This window comes from Populus euphratica, unplaced genomic scaffold (genome assembly GCF_000495115.2).
Source record: "Populus euphratica unplaced genomic scaffold, PopEup_1.0 scaffold36.1, whole genome shotgun sequence".
Classification (NCBI taxonomy): Eukaryota; Viridiplantae; Streptophyta; class Magnoliopsida; order Malpighiales; family Salicaceae; genus Populus; species Populus euphratica.
The window spans coordinates 882,453-898,967 of record NW_011499908.1 but is presented as its reverse complement, the minus strand read 5'-3'; the positions used below and the strand labels follow the sequence as shown (position 1 = coordinate 898,967).

The 16,515-nt window shown below is 35.4% G+C and overlaps 3 protein-coding genes across 4 annotated transcripts; 2 read left to right on the top strand and 1 right to left on the bottom strand.

Moving 5' to 3' along the window:
* The first annotated feature begins 2,617 nt into the window (after nt 1–2,617).
* LOC105133651 (uncharacterized) lies at nt 2,618–5,048 on the top strand. Of its 2 annotated transcripts, none has more exons than XM_011037732.1 (5): nt 2,618–3,118; nt 3,242–3,592; nt 3,727–4,093; nt 4,203–4,328; nt 4,453–5,048. In XM_011037732.1, exons 1-5 carry the CDS (start codon nt 2,819–2,821, stop codon nt 4,560–4,562), a joined length of 1,254 nt encoding a protein of 417 aa, XP_011036034.1. In that variant the 5' UTR covers nt 2,618–2,818; the 3' UTR covers nt 4,563–5,048. The 2 variants fall into 2 exon arrangements, with proteins under 2 accessions (XP_011036034.1, XP_011036033.1); XM_011037731.1 differs by having other exon boundaries at nt 3,239–3,592.
* A 4,713-nt stretch (nt 5,049–9,761) lies between these two features.
* On the bottom strand, nt 9,762–10,504 carry LOC105133648 (18.1 kDa class I heat shock protein-like). The gene has a single exon (XM_011037729.1). The coding sequence runs from the start codon at nt 10,384–10,386 to the stop codon at nt 9,898–9,900; it is 489 nt and encodes a 162-aa protein (XP_011036031.1). The 5' UTR covers nt 10,387–10,504; the 3' UTR covers nt 9,762–9,897.
* Nucleotides 10,505–13,454: 2,950 nt separating this feature from the next.
* Nucleotides 13,455–15,401, top strand: LOC105133649 (UDP-glycosyltransferase 76F1-like). Its single transcript, XM_011037730.1, has 2 exons — nt 13,455–14,009; nt 14,471–15,401. Exons 1-2 carry the CDS (start codon nt 13,511–13,513, stop codon nt 15,370–15,372), a joined length of 1,401 nt encoding a protein of 466 aa, XP_011036032.1. The 5' UTR covers nt 13,455–13,510; the 3' UTR covers nt 15,373–15,401.
* The last annotated feature ends 1,114 nt before the right edge of the window (nt 15,402–16,515 follow it).

Below are 16,515 nucleotides of genomic sequence, written 5' to 3'. Positions count from 1 at the left end.
GATATATTTAAAAAAATATTAATACAATAGAGTATTAAATTGATATAAATTAACACAAAATAACTTATTAAATTCAAAACTTGAGTAATGAAATTGAAATAGCTCTATAAAAAAAACAAATGCAACTAAGGGTTATCATGCTGTGAATATTACGTGCTGTGAATATTACTTATTAAAGTAATTTTTATTTAAAAATACATTACAATAATATTTGGTTATTTAAAAAAATTATTTTTAATATTAATACATTAAAATAATAAAAAACTAAAAAAATAACCTACAGCACATGAATAGATGATAGTGGTAAACATGGTCTTTAATTGATTTAATATTAAATACTGAACTCCAATGGGTGTCTAGTGTGATTTACGGGGTAACATTTTCCTGTGAACCTAATTTACAGCGGTCATATTTTCCTAGCTTTTTATTTTTATTTTTTTATTCTCTGAACAATCCAATCCTGCGCTGTGTACATGGTTTATGGTCTCGCCACCGTGAGATTTCTAGAGCAAGCACGTAGCCCGGCTATCCGAGACTGGGACGCGAAATTCTAGCTTGACTGGGACCAAACCGACCTTGGGTAGCTTCCCCCGAATAGCAAAAACAGGTCCTTTAAATTCGAAATTCTGGAATAAGAAAAGGGGCCTTGGAAGCCTACTCACAGAGAGAAACTACTAGCCACTGTAGCCATGGATCCAGGTGAGCCGTGGGATTTGGATTTGCTAGAAAGGGTTCAATGACATTGATATCAAGTGTGGTTAATGCGATGGCGACATGGATGGACATCTCGTGGCCATTAAATCATCTCGATGCCTTTCGCATGATCTTGTGAATATGCATGATCATCAAAATGGGACAAGCGTTATCACGACAGAACAGGTGAAATTGGATGTGTAACATATATAGTTTGGTTGCTCCAGGCTTGATGCTTTGTTTTTTCCCCTTCTCAGCTCCGCAGTAATGGACATTGGTAGCCTTGTCGAGCTTTCAGTTCATTGTGCATGATTTTCTAGAAACATTGCATGCGAGAACGACGCCATGGCATGGAATGCAACTATGATAGATTCAGAGCTTGTTTACCGTGATTCATGAAAAGTAAAACAGGTCGAATATTATTTTGACATATAAATGTTCAATCTTAAAAACATGTCTAGTAGAATCAGCTCCAAACAAATTCCATTAATAATAATAATAATAATAATAATCAGATTTAAGATTAAAAACTTTATTTTGTTTTTTATTTAAGTTTACGTAATGTTTTGATTTAAGCCTATCTAATCATACACATCTATGATTTAAGCCATGGCATGTTGAGATTTGTTGTTTTACCTTACAGATCCTTGAAATAAACTCACTTACGTGTCACGGTATCAGTAAAGTTCTTCTTCTTCGATTTTTTTTTTCTAATTTGGTAAGGTAGATAATTAAATCATTTTTCTTCTATTTAATAATCCTCTCAGTACATGCAAGCCACTCCATCCACGTGTACCGGATAATCTCCAGTTGAATTTCAGAAGTGCAGACAAACTATCAGTAAACAACAGTGATGGAATTGCAAATGACGTGCACTCAATTAATGTTATTTTAAAAACAATTGGAAGGTTTTTCTTTAATTTTCTTCTGGGTGGTTAGTTTTTATGTTTCAAGTTTTGTGATTTTCTCTCTGTTTTTATGCTGGTATTAAAAATAAATTTAAAAAATAAAAAATATAATTTTCATGTATTTTTTTTAAAAACTTTTAAAACTAGCATTTTCAAGAAAAAAAACTAAAAAAATAGATATTCAGAAAAATAATGTAAAAAATAAACCTTGAGTCATGGGCCACCTATTGAGATGAGGATTGCCTATAACCAGGTGTTCTCGAATGATGCAATAGCATAAAAAACAAGAAGAAATTTCCTTTACCAGAAGAAAATTCGTTCAAAGTTTTTATATACTTGTTGATATTTTTCTAGGGCACATGCAGGCACATCCTTACAAATGGCAATCCATTAAAACCGTACAAAATCTCAGGTTTTCTAAAAACAGAGAAAACAGACAAAAGAGCTCGAAGCCCTTTTCAGTGAGGCTTCAGATAATTTTGTTTTGTTTTGTTTTTTTTTTAATTTTTAATTATTTTTTTCGAGTTGACGTGTTTATATATATAAAAATATTTTATAAAATAAATAATATTATTTAATATATATAAAAAACAATTAAAAAACAAACTTAACCAGAATTTCTATTCGGAATATACAGATCTCTAAACAATGAACAAATAACAAAAAGAATGATAGCCAGAATCCAATAATCCACTGTGAAAATGTAATTAAGCCAGAACCACTTATTAAACCACACCCCAACTCCAATCATAAGTTAACTGCTCACATTAAACTAATTCACGCCATCAAAACATTAACAAATCATTAAAGTTCTTGGTAGTTCAATTATGAACAAATAGGGGATGGATTGCACAGGAGGACAAATGCTCCAGCTAGCGGGCCATTCCTTTCCTTCCAGTTGTTTGCACATCCTAATTAAAGTTAGTAATTTTATTTATTTATTTATTTTTTTGAATCTTGTATGGAACAGACCCGGAAACCTTAATAAAAGCAGCTTGTCTTCTACATTCTCTATTCTCTCGTGCTCTCCCTTTTCTTTTTCTCTCGTTGGGTCCCTCACAGTCTGCAAACCCATCCCCCTCTGCTTGGTCATTATTTTAAATCTTCTCCTTCCAGCCACTCTCATATCCATCCCCACTCCACCCCCCCCTCCTTCTCTCTCTCTCTCTCGTCTCGCCAGCGATCCCTATAGTGTCCCAACAAGATACATAATATTGATGGCTGTGGCTCGTGAAGACGTAGAATCTTGGCTTCCTATTGAGTTTCTTACAGCGGAGGAAGTACTCATGGACACAGAGAACTTTAACAAAAACGGTTTCAAGACTGAGCTGAAACCAAGTCTGTGCTTCCCTCCCGAGTTCCCTTACGAGTTTGACTCGTTTGGCTCCTCTTCAGCTCTCAGTTCTCCGGTGGAGTCCGTTACGGGCTCCTCCACTGAGACAGAGAGCAGTGACGAGGACGACTTTCTGGCTGGGTTAACTCGGCGACTGACTCAGCAACTCACCGTCAAACCCGAGGTACAACTCACTTCCTCTTACTCTTCCTATGAAGTACTTACAACTACTAGTGCTTCCCTTCCTTTTTCTGCTTAAATGCCGTTTCAGCTTAACGGTGTTGTCTTTTCGTTTACTTGATAGAACAAGTGGGTCATGGCTGGGTCACCGGAGTCGACTCTAAGTGGTCTAGGAAGCTGGTCCGTATCCAGCAACGGGAGTCCAAACGGGGTGTTGTCGCCACCAACGACGCCGTATGGTGCCAAGAATGACACATGGGATCTGATATACGCAGCTGCTGGTCAAGTTGCAAGATTAAAGATGACCAATAATGAAGGCCACAGGTGTAATAATAGTAATAATTTTCAAGGTAGGGGTTTGCTGGGTCCAGCCAGGATTCAAAATCCAGATCTCACTTCAGTCAAGCATCAGAATACTGGGTTTTATCCTTCTCAGAGCAGCCCTACTTTTGGCAACAATGTTCCACAAGTTAATCAGGTACGGATTTTTTCTTGAGCTCTATTTCGTTTCAAAGAAATGGAATTTAAAATGAAGTCTGCCATAACTTGACCGACCCTTTGGTCCAGATACATTGAAAGTATTGTATCAAGCTAATTTGTCTTGCTTTGCAGTACCAGCAACTTGTGAGGCAAGAGCAACAGGCACTCAGGCAACAGTGCTCTTCAATTTGGGAAAGACAACAAGTGAAGACAAGCTGGCAAGCTCAGCCCCAATTCCACCAGCACCCACACCAAAACCAACAGGTGCAGAGCAGAGGCAGAGATGTTCGTTATGAAGATGGGAGGTGCGGTCGTCCGCTTGGACTGCCTCAGTCTGCTTGGCCTCCTCTTCAAGTACACCCTCAAAATCAGCTCTCTAATTCAGCCGGCATGAGGGCTGTTTTTCTTGGTGGATCTGGTGTTAAAAGAGAGAGTGCTGGCACTGGTGTGTTTTTGCCTCGTAGATATGGCAACCCCCCTGAGCCCAAGAAGAAATCTGGTAAATAGTTGAATGCTGTTATTGTCGTTTTTCTTCCTATTTGATTTTGAACTTTTTTCTTGTTCCTATTTTGACGATGACATCATATGTTAACTTCCTTAATCAACAGGTTGCTCTACAGTTCTGCTGCCAGCTAAAGTTGTCCAAGCTCTAAATTTGAACTTTGATGACATGGATATCAGTGGTCTTGCTCAACCACGCCTGAATAATAACGCATCTTTCCATTCGGAGTATGGTAAGCAAGTTTCTTGATTTATTTTTCCTAACCCTTCTGTTTTTTTGGGCTAACTTGTGATTATTCAGATTCACTATCAAAACGACTCGTTTTTTTTTAACCATGGGTGTCTGTAATTTTGTAGATGCTTTGATGGCAAGAAGAAATGCTCTTTTGGCACAGCAGAAGAGAAATTTACGGCAAGAGAATGTACTCAATCGTGAAATACGCCTGCCTCTGGAGTGGACATATTGAGATCACCCAATAATCATGCGTCGTGGACATTCATGCTGTCATGATGATAATGTTTGTTTTGGTTTGGATGATGAAAGCAAAGTAAAGATGGTAGAAGTTTTTATAGGGATTTATGGTTTTTACAAGCAAAAGAGAGCGAGTTTAGTTCTTAAAGAGAGCAATAAGGGATCCAGCTTTTTTCTTCTTTTTTCTTGCTAGGGAGATTGAATGAAGCTTTTGTGGGCTAGGTTTTAGACGAAGGTCAAAAGGAAGCCATTTAGTAGTAGTAGTAGTAGATGATCAGGGGTTGCTGCTATTTTGTTGTAATAACGACGGGGTTAAGTTATGTTTAAAGGGTTTTTTTAGCAAGGGAAATTTGTTGGTTTATGCGGAGGTGGGGTGTTTGGAGGTTGTAGGGGAGGAACCCACAACTCTTCATCTCCTAAGATAATATATCTCTTGGAAGTTAATATTATAACGAAATAAAGTACCTTTTTAAGTTTTATTTGGACACTACTTGTTTTACTGATCATGTTCTTGCACCGTTCTTGTCTTGTTAAGGAGATGGCAATTCGCTGCACCATTGCTGGCTTGCAGTGTATATTTTGCCCTGTGTAAACTCCCTCTTTCTTTTGGACTGGATTGGTTAACTGATCCAACCGTGGCTTGACTAAAAATTGGTTAGCATGTCAGTTCTTGTTCACATCTGGGCATGAGCGTGCCTTGTTAATATACATACCTAGCTGTTGTTAACAACGGTGAAGTGCCTAAAGCTCATTTTCAAACCAAGGGAACACGCAGGCCCAAGTTTGAACTAGGGGTGGAGCTAATAGCTGCTTGTGAGTGTGTAGATGGGAGCTTACAATTTTAAAGTTTGTATGTATTCTTGGATTCGTGCTACAAGCTCGGTTAAGATGGGTCCCTTTTGTCCTTCTATATCTACCCATGCGTATCAAATATGGACCTTGTAATATATAATAACTATGAGAATATCATGTTAGTTAGCCTAATAATTTCCAATGGGTCCTCTGCGGAGAGGGAAATCTGCCGATAAGCTAATATATACTCGCTTTAACACAAAAGAAATAAAGAAAAAGTTAAGCTGATGTAGAAAGGATCTTTGCTTCAGCGTGAAGCAGCAGAGATGGTGGATAAAGATTGGGGGAGGGGGGACGGAGTAACATTTGCCGTACGTTCTTTTGGCTGATTTTGATGGGGCCCATGTAGTGCTTGCTGTTATGTGTTTTAGGTCACTTTCCATGTTCAGAGGTCTATTAAATAGTTTTCGCGGTTCTTTCTTTCTTTCTTTTTTTCAAAAAGAGTGAGAGAACATCTTCGGTAGTTGTGATTTGGTGCTCTGTGGACAGCACATTGTTGACTTAGTCAAACCTTAGTGGCCTCCCTCACCTCGATTTACTATTTCATGAATGGGATACAAGGGATGCTTGCTTAGGGTAAAGACATGTCTTTTTTTTTCTTCGATAAATTAGATTATCTCCGTCAAGGATACCACGGCATGCCATAGCTATCCTGCTTGTGATACAGAATATTATTAAGGATTTAATATTGTTGCATAAAAGCTAGCTTGGACACATCTCAATAATTACCACCAGAAAGAAAATTCAAGTTAATCAATTAGATCCAAGCATGCTTGTAATGGAGTTACTTAAAGCAAAATTGCCACGGGTGAGATGGGATTTTTGCGAGACGTAGATGATTAAAACAGTGATTTTTAATTAGCGATTGATTATTGCTAATAAATCCTGGGGCAACGGTTAAGCTTCATAGAGAAAATCAACTTGCGGAGGTTGTTAATGGGAAACTCCAATTGCTCTTTTTTTTTTGAACTAAATCCTCGATTTCTTGATCGACTCAGTTAGTCTTTATCTTTGGGAACAAAATAAGGAACAGGACTCCATGTTTATTGGTGAACAATTAATATTATCATTGAACCCTAACAAATTATACTTATAGTACTAATTGTCAATGATTTCCGACACCATCATCCTTGAGCAAAAAAACAAGTGATAAAAAATAATAAATCGAAATAGACCTCAAGCAACCGGTGTGAAGGCAGCTTTTTTTTTTTTTTTTTGTGAATCAACCTTTTTTACTATGTTTATTTGAGATTTTTAATAGGATTAGTACATAATTCAGTTCATCCATATCAAAGATTGAGGTTTTTTTTTTTTTTTTGTGGTTTTGAGATGGAGGAATTGAGTAAAAGCAAAGGCTACCCGACTTTTTTTTTCTCTTACAACTGGACTATTGTATATGTAGACAAACATATACGTTTAAGGCTAGGGTGACGACATTTATACTTGTGCAAGAAGTCTATCTGCAATTCATCTAGGCAAACAGACACCTTTAAAATATCATCAAGTTGCTCGGAGGAAGTTATTTCGTGTTTTTTTTTTTAATTTCCACCACCTTTTTATCCCTTTAAAAAACGAGGTATAAAAATACAGAGATAAAGTAAATTGTATTTTTTTTCCTCTTAAAATTACCTATTTGAATAAATTATAATTAAGTAAATTTTTGTTCTTAAAAAACAAAAAAAAAACAGATATATGTGGATAGAGACGGGTATAACTTATGTTATATATGTATGTGTTCATTTTCCCAAGTGCGTTACTGGTATGTTGAATGGGTTTTGTCAGTGAAGTCATGTCCCCGTTACCTCATGGCATGGCATGGGAAAATGGGTTCGAATTGAAAAGTAAATATTGTTTTTATTAAATTAATATTTTAGTATCAGGTAATTCTATCTATTTGAGCTTCTAAGATTACTTTTTTCTTTCTAATACTGGTATTAGACAGTGATATGCTTGTTATTTAGTGCCCCCCCAAAAAAATAAAAGCAAAGAATTAACTGTGAATTGTTTTTTCGCCGTTGGACCAATATGCATGCTTCGAGCTAGGGTCAGAAATTAGCCACAAATAAATTAGCTACAAGAGCTCTAATTGCAATCAATTTAGGCACATGACATGGGTTCCTTTTTTTTTTTTTTTTTTTTTTTGTTGAGACTCTTAATAGTTGAATTCGAAATAGTGGGAGAAAGCGATGCAAGTGGAAGTCACTTCGTTTAAAAGTTGAATTCGAAATAGAGGGAGAGTGGGTGGGGGTTAGGTCCATAATTCGGTTCCTAATTCAAACGTGTACAGTCAGAGCTATGCTCCCATTGGTTTTGAGTTCGGACAAGATAAAAGGCCCTTCCTTTACTCACGAAAACGAACTCTACTATATATATATATATATATGAAATGGCCTGCAAGCAACGAAACCAATAATGAATACATGGAATGCAAAGCTAGAATCAGATGCCAGGTGCCACCATTCTTGATAAATACATCTTTTCTATCTTGATTTTAGGCCCATGTCGTCATAAGAATTGCAATAAACCATGATTCGGGTATATTATGAAGCGTAAATAGAATTTCCTTCACTGTTCTTCCACAACAGAGTTCGAATATTAAAATGCTGGTTTTGATTGATCACTTGCTTGAAATCCACACAAAATAAGTGTATCACTGGATTGCACGAAATATATGTAGTGATGTATGCAGTAGCTTGGTAATGAGACAACATTCGAGGTGATCAACTCCGCGGATCTTGAATCGTAATTCATTGCTTCGCTTTTCCATGCTTGTGCATGTGGTCAAGTCATATTATTAATCCCAGAGATATGATTTATTATAATATGGGATTAGGTTTATGATGTCGTGGAGAATCATAGTCATCGCATATCTTGGGCTAGTTCAATACGAAACCTTATAATTAATGGGTTGATCAAGAGATCCATGCTCCTTCTTTATTGATGCTCTCTTTATTTATTTGTATGGGCTCGGGTTCAACTGGTTTTTTATTAATTATTTTTATTTTAAATTAATTTTTTAATGTTTTGATGTGATGGTATTAAAAATTAACTTTAAAAAATAAATAAAAATATTAATTTAATACATTTCTAATAAAAATATTTTCAAAAATAATATTTTTCAGATTCCAAAACATGCTATTATTTAAGTTGGTCTTAATAGAAAATTTGACAGGTGGGTTTGCTGGAAATAACTCGTAAGGTTACATAATTAATAAAATTTGCCTCGTGGGTCTAGATCAATTGCAAGATGGTTGTTACGGACTTCTGAATTTTTCGAATATTGTATCTACTCCACTCTGTCTTGTTTTTTATCCTCAAATTAGGCTGATTGATTTATGATAGTTTTGGGTTGACGCCACTTCTGGTAATGTCCGTGGCAGACCGGCCAGTGATGGCGATGGCGATGGCGATGGCGAAGGCGAACAGGGCTTAGTAGATGGACCCAGGATAACTAATTTTGGGCTGTATAAAGATCAGCGACCAGGAAAAATACTCCGAGATTAATTGTGAAAATAATCGGCGATCAGACAAATAAGTAGAGTGATTATTTGATTTGACTACAGTGAATCGGCGATCCTTTAAGAAAGAATGGCAATTAATAGGCTAATAGCCAAAAATGGTGCCCATAAATCCGCCAACAACAAATTAACCAGGGCGATTATGTGACCGCAACAACAACAAATCCCCGATCTTTTCAGAAAGGGTGGATATTAATCGGTATTCACTCAGAAATTAATCGGGAGATCATTTTAGGATAATCGGCTGAAAATGGCGGAAAAAAACCGGAGATTAATTGTATCAATAGCAGGGGCGCTTATGCATGCTAGTCTGATGCCAGGTACTAACCGAGTTTGCATTGGATCCGGGGTCGTATTAACAGGCTAAAATCTTATTTTGTGATTCTGATATCACCCGAGAGTTCAGCCTTACAATTTCGAAATAGTAGCTGGCCTTATGGACCACGTTTGTATGGATAGGCCTTATAGCCCACGAGAGAGACTTAATCTAAAGCAAAACATCAGCCCAAGAGCTTCCGGGCACTTGGAGTTTTCAGACGAAGAATAAGGTGGTGTTGTCATATGCATCATCCATCATGCTTATATGATATTATTGAGGAATGAAACCTCGATATTTTGTGGCATTCAGAAGACAGAAAAGGAACAATATCAAAATTATAAATAAATATTGAATATCGAGGAAAATATAAAACCGTAGTAATTAAGGGAAGGAAAAAAAAAAGGTAAAACGGAAGAATGAAGATTTAACAACACCACACAACTTTATTAACACAGAAACTCAGAATCACAACATCAAACAAAACAAAACAAAACCACACCAAACAAAACCAAACCCATGCATGCACACATGACATTATCCCATTTCAGAAGTCTTCGACACACAACTCTACTTCTTTATTAGAATCTTATCATGACTCACAGCAACACGCCGCCGAAGGTCCCTTGATATAATGTGGAGTCTCAGCCGGTGATCTCGATGGCCTTAACATCAGGTTTTTTGACTTCCTCTTTAGGCACAGTCACAGTCAAGACCCCGTTTTCCATATTAGCCTTAACTTGATCAAGTTTTGCATTCTCAGGCAACCTGAATCTCCTCAAGAACTTCCCACTTGACCTCTCCACTCTGTGCCACTTGTCATTTTTCTCTTCTCTCTCTTTGCTCCTCTCTCCACTTATTTGCAAAACCCTACCTTCATCTAACTCCACTTTGACTTCCTCTTTCTTCAGGCCTGGGAGATCAGCCTTGAAAACGTGAGCCTCGGGGGTCTCCTTCCAGTCTATGCGTGTGTTGACGAATGCCGTTGTTTCGTTGGCGGACTCTGATCGTGGGGCTGATATGGCTGTGCTAGTGAAGGGAAAGTCCTGGAAAGGGTCCCAAATGTCAAGAGAGAAAGGATCAAAGATGTTACTTCTTCGGCCACCAAAGAGGGTGCTTGGGATAAGAGACATTTTCTTGGTTTCTTGTTTGAGAAAATAAGGTGTGCAAAGTGAAAACTAGCTAATTGTTGAACTAGAGCTGCTTGTTTGTATTTCTTTTCCTTGGTGCGAATTGGAGGCGATGCGAGAAAGGAATTTATAGATGGGTATGTCCTATGATGTTAGCATGCTGTGTCTTATGGAGAGTTCGCGGGGCTTCACGATAAGGAATAGAAGATGGAGACTGGCGATTTTTCTCGAAGTGGCCAGGTGTAGATGTGCAGGCAATATTCATTCATCTAGTAAAGGCCTGAAGGATCGTCGCCCATTGGAGGACTTTTTGGGTACAATGAAGGGTAGTCTTGTGCTAGAAACATCTTTGAACTTCGATCAATGGATGGGTTAATGGTAAATGTATTTCCCGTAGGCTCCACTAGTTGGTCGTATAGGATAAATGGATCCTATAGGTGACGTGTGCGCTAATAACTAGTTAAAGTGAAGATGCGGTGTGGGATGGAATGCATAAAATGCAGTTGTCTCCAAGCTTCTATCGCCTCCTGCAGAGTTTTGGCTGGCAAGGATTAATTTCATTTGCTTTCGAGAGGCCGAACCAGAAATTTCAATTTCTGCGGCTAAGATTTAATTGGAAGAAGGATATGAGAGAAAACTAAACCAACAAGATGAGGATCGGGGCTAAAACTAGCTATAAGAAAGCGATACGTAGGGGGTCGTACTGTTTTTTTTTTTAAAAAACAACAACATCGTTTAGATGCAGGCATACATTTCCAAAAAATAAAAAAAATTAGATTATACTATTAAAAAAATTAAAATTATTTTGTTATAAGGATGATAAAAAATTAATAATAATAATAAATAAACTATTTTAAAAAAATAATCATGATAAGTTGTGATAAGATCAATATGACTTTTATAAATAATCTTTGAAAATATATGATTGAATAAAAAAATAAAAAGATTTTGATATATTAAACTCGAGATTCAATAATAAATATATAACCTAGATCATACAAGGTAAACCAACTCGAGTTAACCAGCAATTCTTTTTAATGAAATCAAAAAAACCCAAAAGATCATTATTTTAAAACTTAACTTGACTCATCAGTTTGACTCGTAACTAGGGTGATCTAGAGTCTAGACTGGGGTAGTTTTTTATAAGAATACTGAGAGAGTTGGCTTAATATAATTCAGTCAAAAAACCAGATTGACCCACAACCCAATTAGCCATTGAAAACCCGTTGATCTTTATTAATTTTTATTTTTAAAATGATATTATTTTAATATAAAAAAATTGAGTTAATTTAGATCATCTCAGCTGATCTGTGATTGAGGACTTGTTATAGGCTGGCCTACAGATCAAGTTTGAAAACTATATGAAAAATAACTTTTTAAAACATGTGATAAGTCACGAGATCACAAGCATTATACATGGGAAAAATGAGAAGTACAATTCATGATAAATCAAATGTAAAATGATAAAATTAATTTAAAAAAAATCAATTACATAAAATGATTTAAAATAAAAAATAATTAAAATAACAAGAATAAAAATAAAAATAAAAATAAAAATAAATTTGAGGGTGAGAATGATTTTTTGATCATGGAGTTAAATTGAAAATAAAAAATAATTGAATAGAATGATGTATTGAAAACCAAAAATGGTAAAGAAAAAAATTGAAAGAAACATTATCAAATTAAAAAATATTATATACGAGAAATCAGAATTGAGGATTAATTTAAAACTAAATGAAACTCTAACAAAAAAAATTAAAGATAAAAATTAAAAATTAAAAGAATAGAGATTAAAATTAAAATAATAAGAATGTAAAGGACCAGCTTGTATTTTTTTAGAAGGAGAAAAAAAAAATTTGATCGGTGAGATACCGCCCAATAGCCGTGAATAAGCGTGTCACTTGAAAAAAAAGAACACGACGACCTATCCAACTACATAGTGAGAGCAAGTATGCACTGTTATGAGTCGTGGTACGCGTAAGCTGGCCCGAACACCCACATTAATCTAAAAAAAAAGTATGTGCAGTTTCTTTTTAATCTATATTTTTATATGAAAATTGTTAATTAGGTGGCAAAATGGAATGTTAATTCTTTCATGAAAGATAATCTTGAAAATTCTTTTTTTTCTTTTTTGAAAATTTGCACAATAGCACAATGCAGCTCTTCCCCGGAACCAGAGAATTGGCGATTATTATTTATTATTATTTTATTTACTTGGATAATTGAATGTCCAAAATATAATTTTCTATTCCTACTGCTGTTTTTGTTTTTTTATCTGCCGACAAATATGGCTTGATGTCAGAGTTAAATGAATAGTTTTTTTTAAAAAAAAATTAATTTTTATTTATTTATTTTTAGCCAAAACAAAATATTAAAATGTTTTTTTATAAATACTATTTTTACATATTTTTAAAAAAAATCAAAACTAACAACGTGGAACCAACAAAAAAATAAACCAATTAAATCTAGCTATATAAAAAAATAATATTAAAATCATTAAAAAATTAAAATACTTATTTATTCTACTTTAATAGAATTGAATTTTCAAATGTTTTTTTTAGAATATATATAATAAAAAAAAGTTATATTTACACTATTTAAAATGTTATTTTATTTATTTATCTTTTTAAAATAACATTTCTCATTAAAAATAATCTTAATATTGTAAAAATACTTAACAAATTTTTAGTATTGAAATCGTTATAGCATATTTGTTTTTTTTGTTTTAAAAAATATTTTATTTTTATTTTAAATTATTTTTTTATTTTCATACTTCGATATTAAAAATAAATTTTAAAAAAAATTAAAATTGTATTATTTTAATGTATTTTTCAATAAAAAATATTTTAAAAAATAAAAAAAACTATTAATTGATAAAAAAACAAGAAGTCTTTTAGAGCGAAATTTAATTTACCAACCATGGTTAAAACTATTTACCCATTGCATTAGTTGGGCAGGGACACTACCAAACACACACACACGTTTTTTTATAAATTAAGGTGGGTGTTTTACTAAGCACATATCCAGTACGGTAGTCCAGCTATTCGCTTAATTATTCAAATTTTATAAATTTCAAGGAAATAAAAAGAGGAGACCCAAGTTCCTGGCTGCAAGAAGCAGCTGCAACATGAAGAACTCAGGTACCGACATCCAAGTTGATCAAAGAAATGGCCGCAGATTGGTTCTTTTCCCATTACCACTACAAGGCCACGTTAACCCCATGATTCAACTTGCAAACATTCTCCACTCCAAAGGCTTCTCCATTACTATAATCCACACAACCTTCAACTCTCCAGATCCTTCGAAGTATCCTCACTTCACCTTCCATTCCATTCAAGAAGAGTTAACTGAAACTGAAGCCTCAACCGCAGATATAATAGCTCTAGTTTCATCTCTTAACATCAAATGCGTTGCCCCTTTTAGAGATTGCGTGTCCAAGTTGCTATCTGATGTTTCAGAGGACCCTATTGCTTGCTTGATCTCAGATGCCATCTTCCACTTCACAACTGCAGTTTCCGAAGGTCTTAAACTTCCAAGGATAGTTTTAAGGACCGGTGGTGCTTCCTCTTTTCGTATTTTTACTGCCTTGCCATTTCTGAAAGAAAAGGGGTATCTTCCAATACAAGGTAATTTTTTTCACTTTCTCTTCCGGTAGGTTACTCCATCAGATACGGATTTTGAATCTATGAAAGGCTGAATTAAACTCACTCACTGTGATATGTTACTTTGACATATCTATTTTCTTCTTTTAAGTTACTACCGCGACTTTTAGGGCATTGTCTCTGCAACTTATGGGGTTCTAGCTGGTTCCAATGCGTATCTTGTTTCTGTGTTTTATACAATGTGTGGTAATTGTTGATTGAGTCGGACACGTAATTTGGCAGCGGGAACTCTTATATCCTTTTCTTACGGTAGCCATTTGTGTTGGATCTGTTGATTGATTCAGGTTCATCTGGGTGTTATTTTGGTTGTCTTTCTTATGTAATATGCTGTTATGGGCCTTCTTTTTAAGTCTTCAGTGCTTCTAAGTTCCAACCATAGCTCTATATATATTGTACTTTACAGTCCCTGTCGTTTTAAACATCAGAATCTCGGTTGGAAGATCCAATGGTAGAGCTTCCACCACTTAAAGTCAAAGACCTTCCAGTGATCAACTCGCGTGACCCAGAATCTGTATACGATTTGATAGTTAGCATGACAGATGGAACTAAGGCATCTTCGGGAGCCATTTGGAACACGTTCGAAGAGCTTGAACAGTCTGCCTTAGCTGCACTGCGCCATGAATTTCCCATTCCGATCTTTCCAATTGGCCCATTTCACAACCGCTTCCCATCCTCTTCAAGTAGTCTGCTTACACAAGATCAAAGCTCGATTTCCTGGCTAGACAAACAAGCCCCGAAATCTGTAGTATATGTGAGTTTTGGAAGTGTTGCTGCATTAAATGAAACCGAGTTCTTGGAGGTGGCCTGGGGTTTAGCCAACAGCAAGCAGCCCTTCTTGTGGGTAGTTAGACCTGGATTAGTCCGTGGCGCGGAATGGCTCGAGCCACTGCCTAATGGGTTCCTTGAGGATTTGAATGGAAGAGCGCACATTGTAAAATGGGCTCCGCAATCAGAAGTGCTAGCTCATCCTGCCGTTGGTGCATTTTGGACTCACAACGGGTGGAACTCGACATTGGAGAGTATCTGTGAAGGGGTTCCTATGATATGTATGCCTTGTTTCACTGACCAAATGGCTAATGCAAGATATGTAAGTGATGTGTGGAGAGTTGGGATGCAACTAGAGAATGGGCTGGAGAGAGCGAAGATCGAAAGTACCATCAACCGGTTATTAGTGGATGAAGAAGGTGAAGCTATCAGAAAAGGGATCTTGAGTTTGAAGGAGAAGGCAAAACTTTGTCTCAGCCAAGGAGGCTCTTCATGCCAATCACTGGATAGCTTGGTTAGCCATATATTATCATTAGAGCCCATTATTTTCCAGGCGCAATAAGTTATTTATTTATTTATTAAAGTTTCTTTCAAGGACACTCCATAAGCTTTTGTAATGTTGCTGTGAACTCGCGATGCATCATTTTCTATTTAGACATGAATTTCAATAATGAACTTTTTTACCATGCATTGAGCACAAAATAATTTTTAATTGATTTTATTTTATTTTATACTTTTCTTATTATAATGTGTCACAAGATAATACTATTAAAAATATTTTTATTATGATCCTTGTCCACTTTTTTCCTTAAACATGTCTAGATATTAATTGTGTTAAATTTGTTAGGGAAACATGGTACAACACCCATAAAATGATTTTAAAATCTAGTCTACAATATTAAATACTCTATAATCAAGTCAGTTTTAAGTAATTGCTTTCTCCTTTGTTCTCTTTTAATGTGTGGAGCTTAAATCTCATAGGAATAAAATACCGAATTCAACCATTTGGTAAATGTTCAGTGATAATAGTTTGGGATTTTTTTTTTTTTGTGGTTTTGGATTTCAGACCTGTAATTGTCAATATAAACGAGCATTCAAAGTTTATTTAATTATTAATTTAAAAGTATATAATAATTAATTAAAATATATATAAGTTGATGGTGAATAAAAAAAATACCGAAATGTGTGGAAATTAATAAATTATTATGCTAGACAGAACCTTTGTTGTCGTTTAATGTCAGCTCTGGGCCTCTGGCAAGATAGATTTTTATCGGTGGTGGTGGTGGTGGTTTGCGACAGTAACCAGCAGCACGTGCTCCTTCATTAATTGAGGCAACCGTCCGTAAATGTGGTCCCATCTATTTTAAAGTTTTATTTTTTAAAATTTTTTCATTATATATTAAAAATATTATTTAAAATAAAAAATACTCTAAACTCCCTCGCAAGGATACACATATTAATTAAAGCTATTGATGGCCATAGAAATGTGTCTCTTTGAAATACGTGTAGCCATCGGGGAAAAGTTGTACGCTAGGCGGTGGAGGAGAAAGACCTCGCCGACTCCTTTATTTTCTCTTCCCGGCTCCTATTTTCTCTCTCCTTCATTTTTATTTCTGCACAAGTTTCAAAAATACTAACTCCCAGTAAAAATGCTCTTGAAACTTTAACGCACTGCATCACTACCAACCCATTGGCCTTCCCTACA

Bases quoted from the DNA above. Each gene is read 5' to 3' on its own strand.
- LOC105133651 (XM_011037731.1), top strand. From the start codon at position 2,819: ATGGCTGTGGCTCGTGAAGACGTAGAATCTTGGCTTCCTATTGAGTTT. The intron at 3,593-3,726 runs GTACGGATTTTT...CTTGCTTTGCAG, and splicing joins ATGTTCCACAAGTTAATCAG to TACCAGCAACTTGTGAGGCA. The intron at 4,329-4,452 runs GTAAGCAAGTTT...GTAATTTTGTAG, and splicing joins ATCTTTCCATTCGGAGTATG to ATGCTTTGATGGCAAGAAGA.
- LOC105133648 (XM_011037729.1), bottom strand. From the start codon at position 10,386: ATGTCTCTTATCCCAAGCACCCTCTTTGGTGGCCGAAGAAGTAACATC.
- LOC105133649 (XM_011037730.1), top strand. From the start codon at position 13,511: ATGAAGAACTCAGGTACCGACATCCAAGTTGATCAAAGAAATGGCCGC. The intron at 14,010-14,470 runs GTAATTTTTTTC...TTTAAACATCAG, and splicing joins GGGGTATCTTCCAATACAAG to AATCTCGGTTGGAAGATCCA.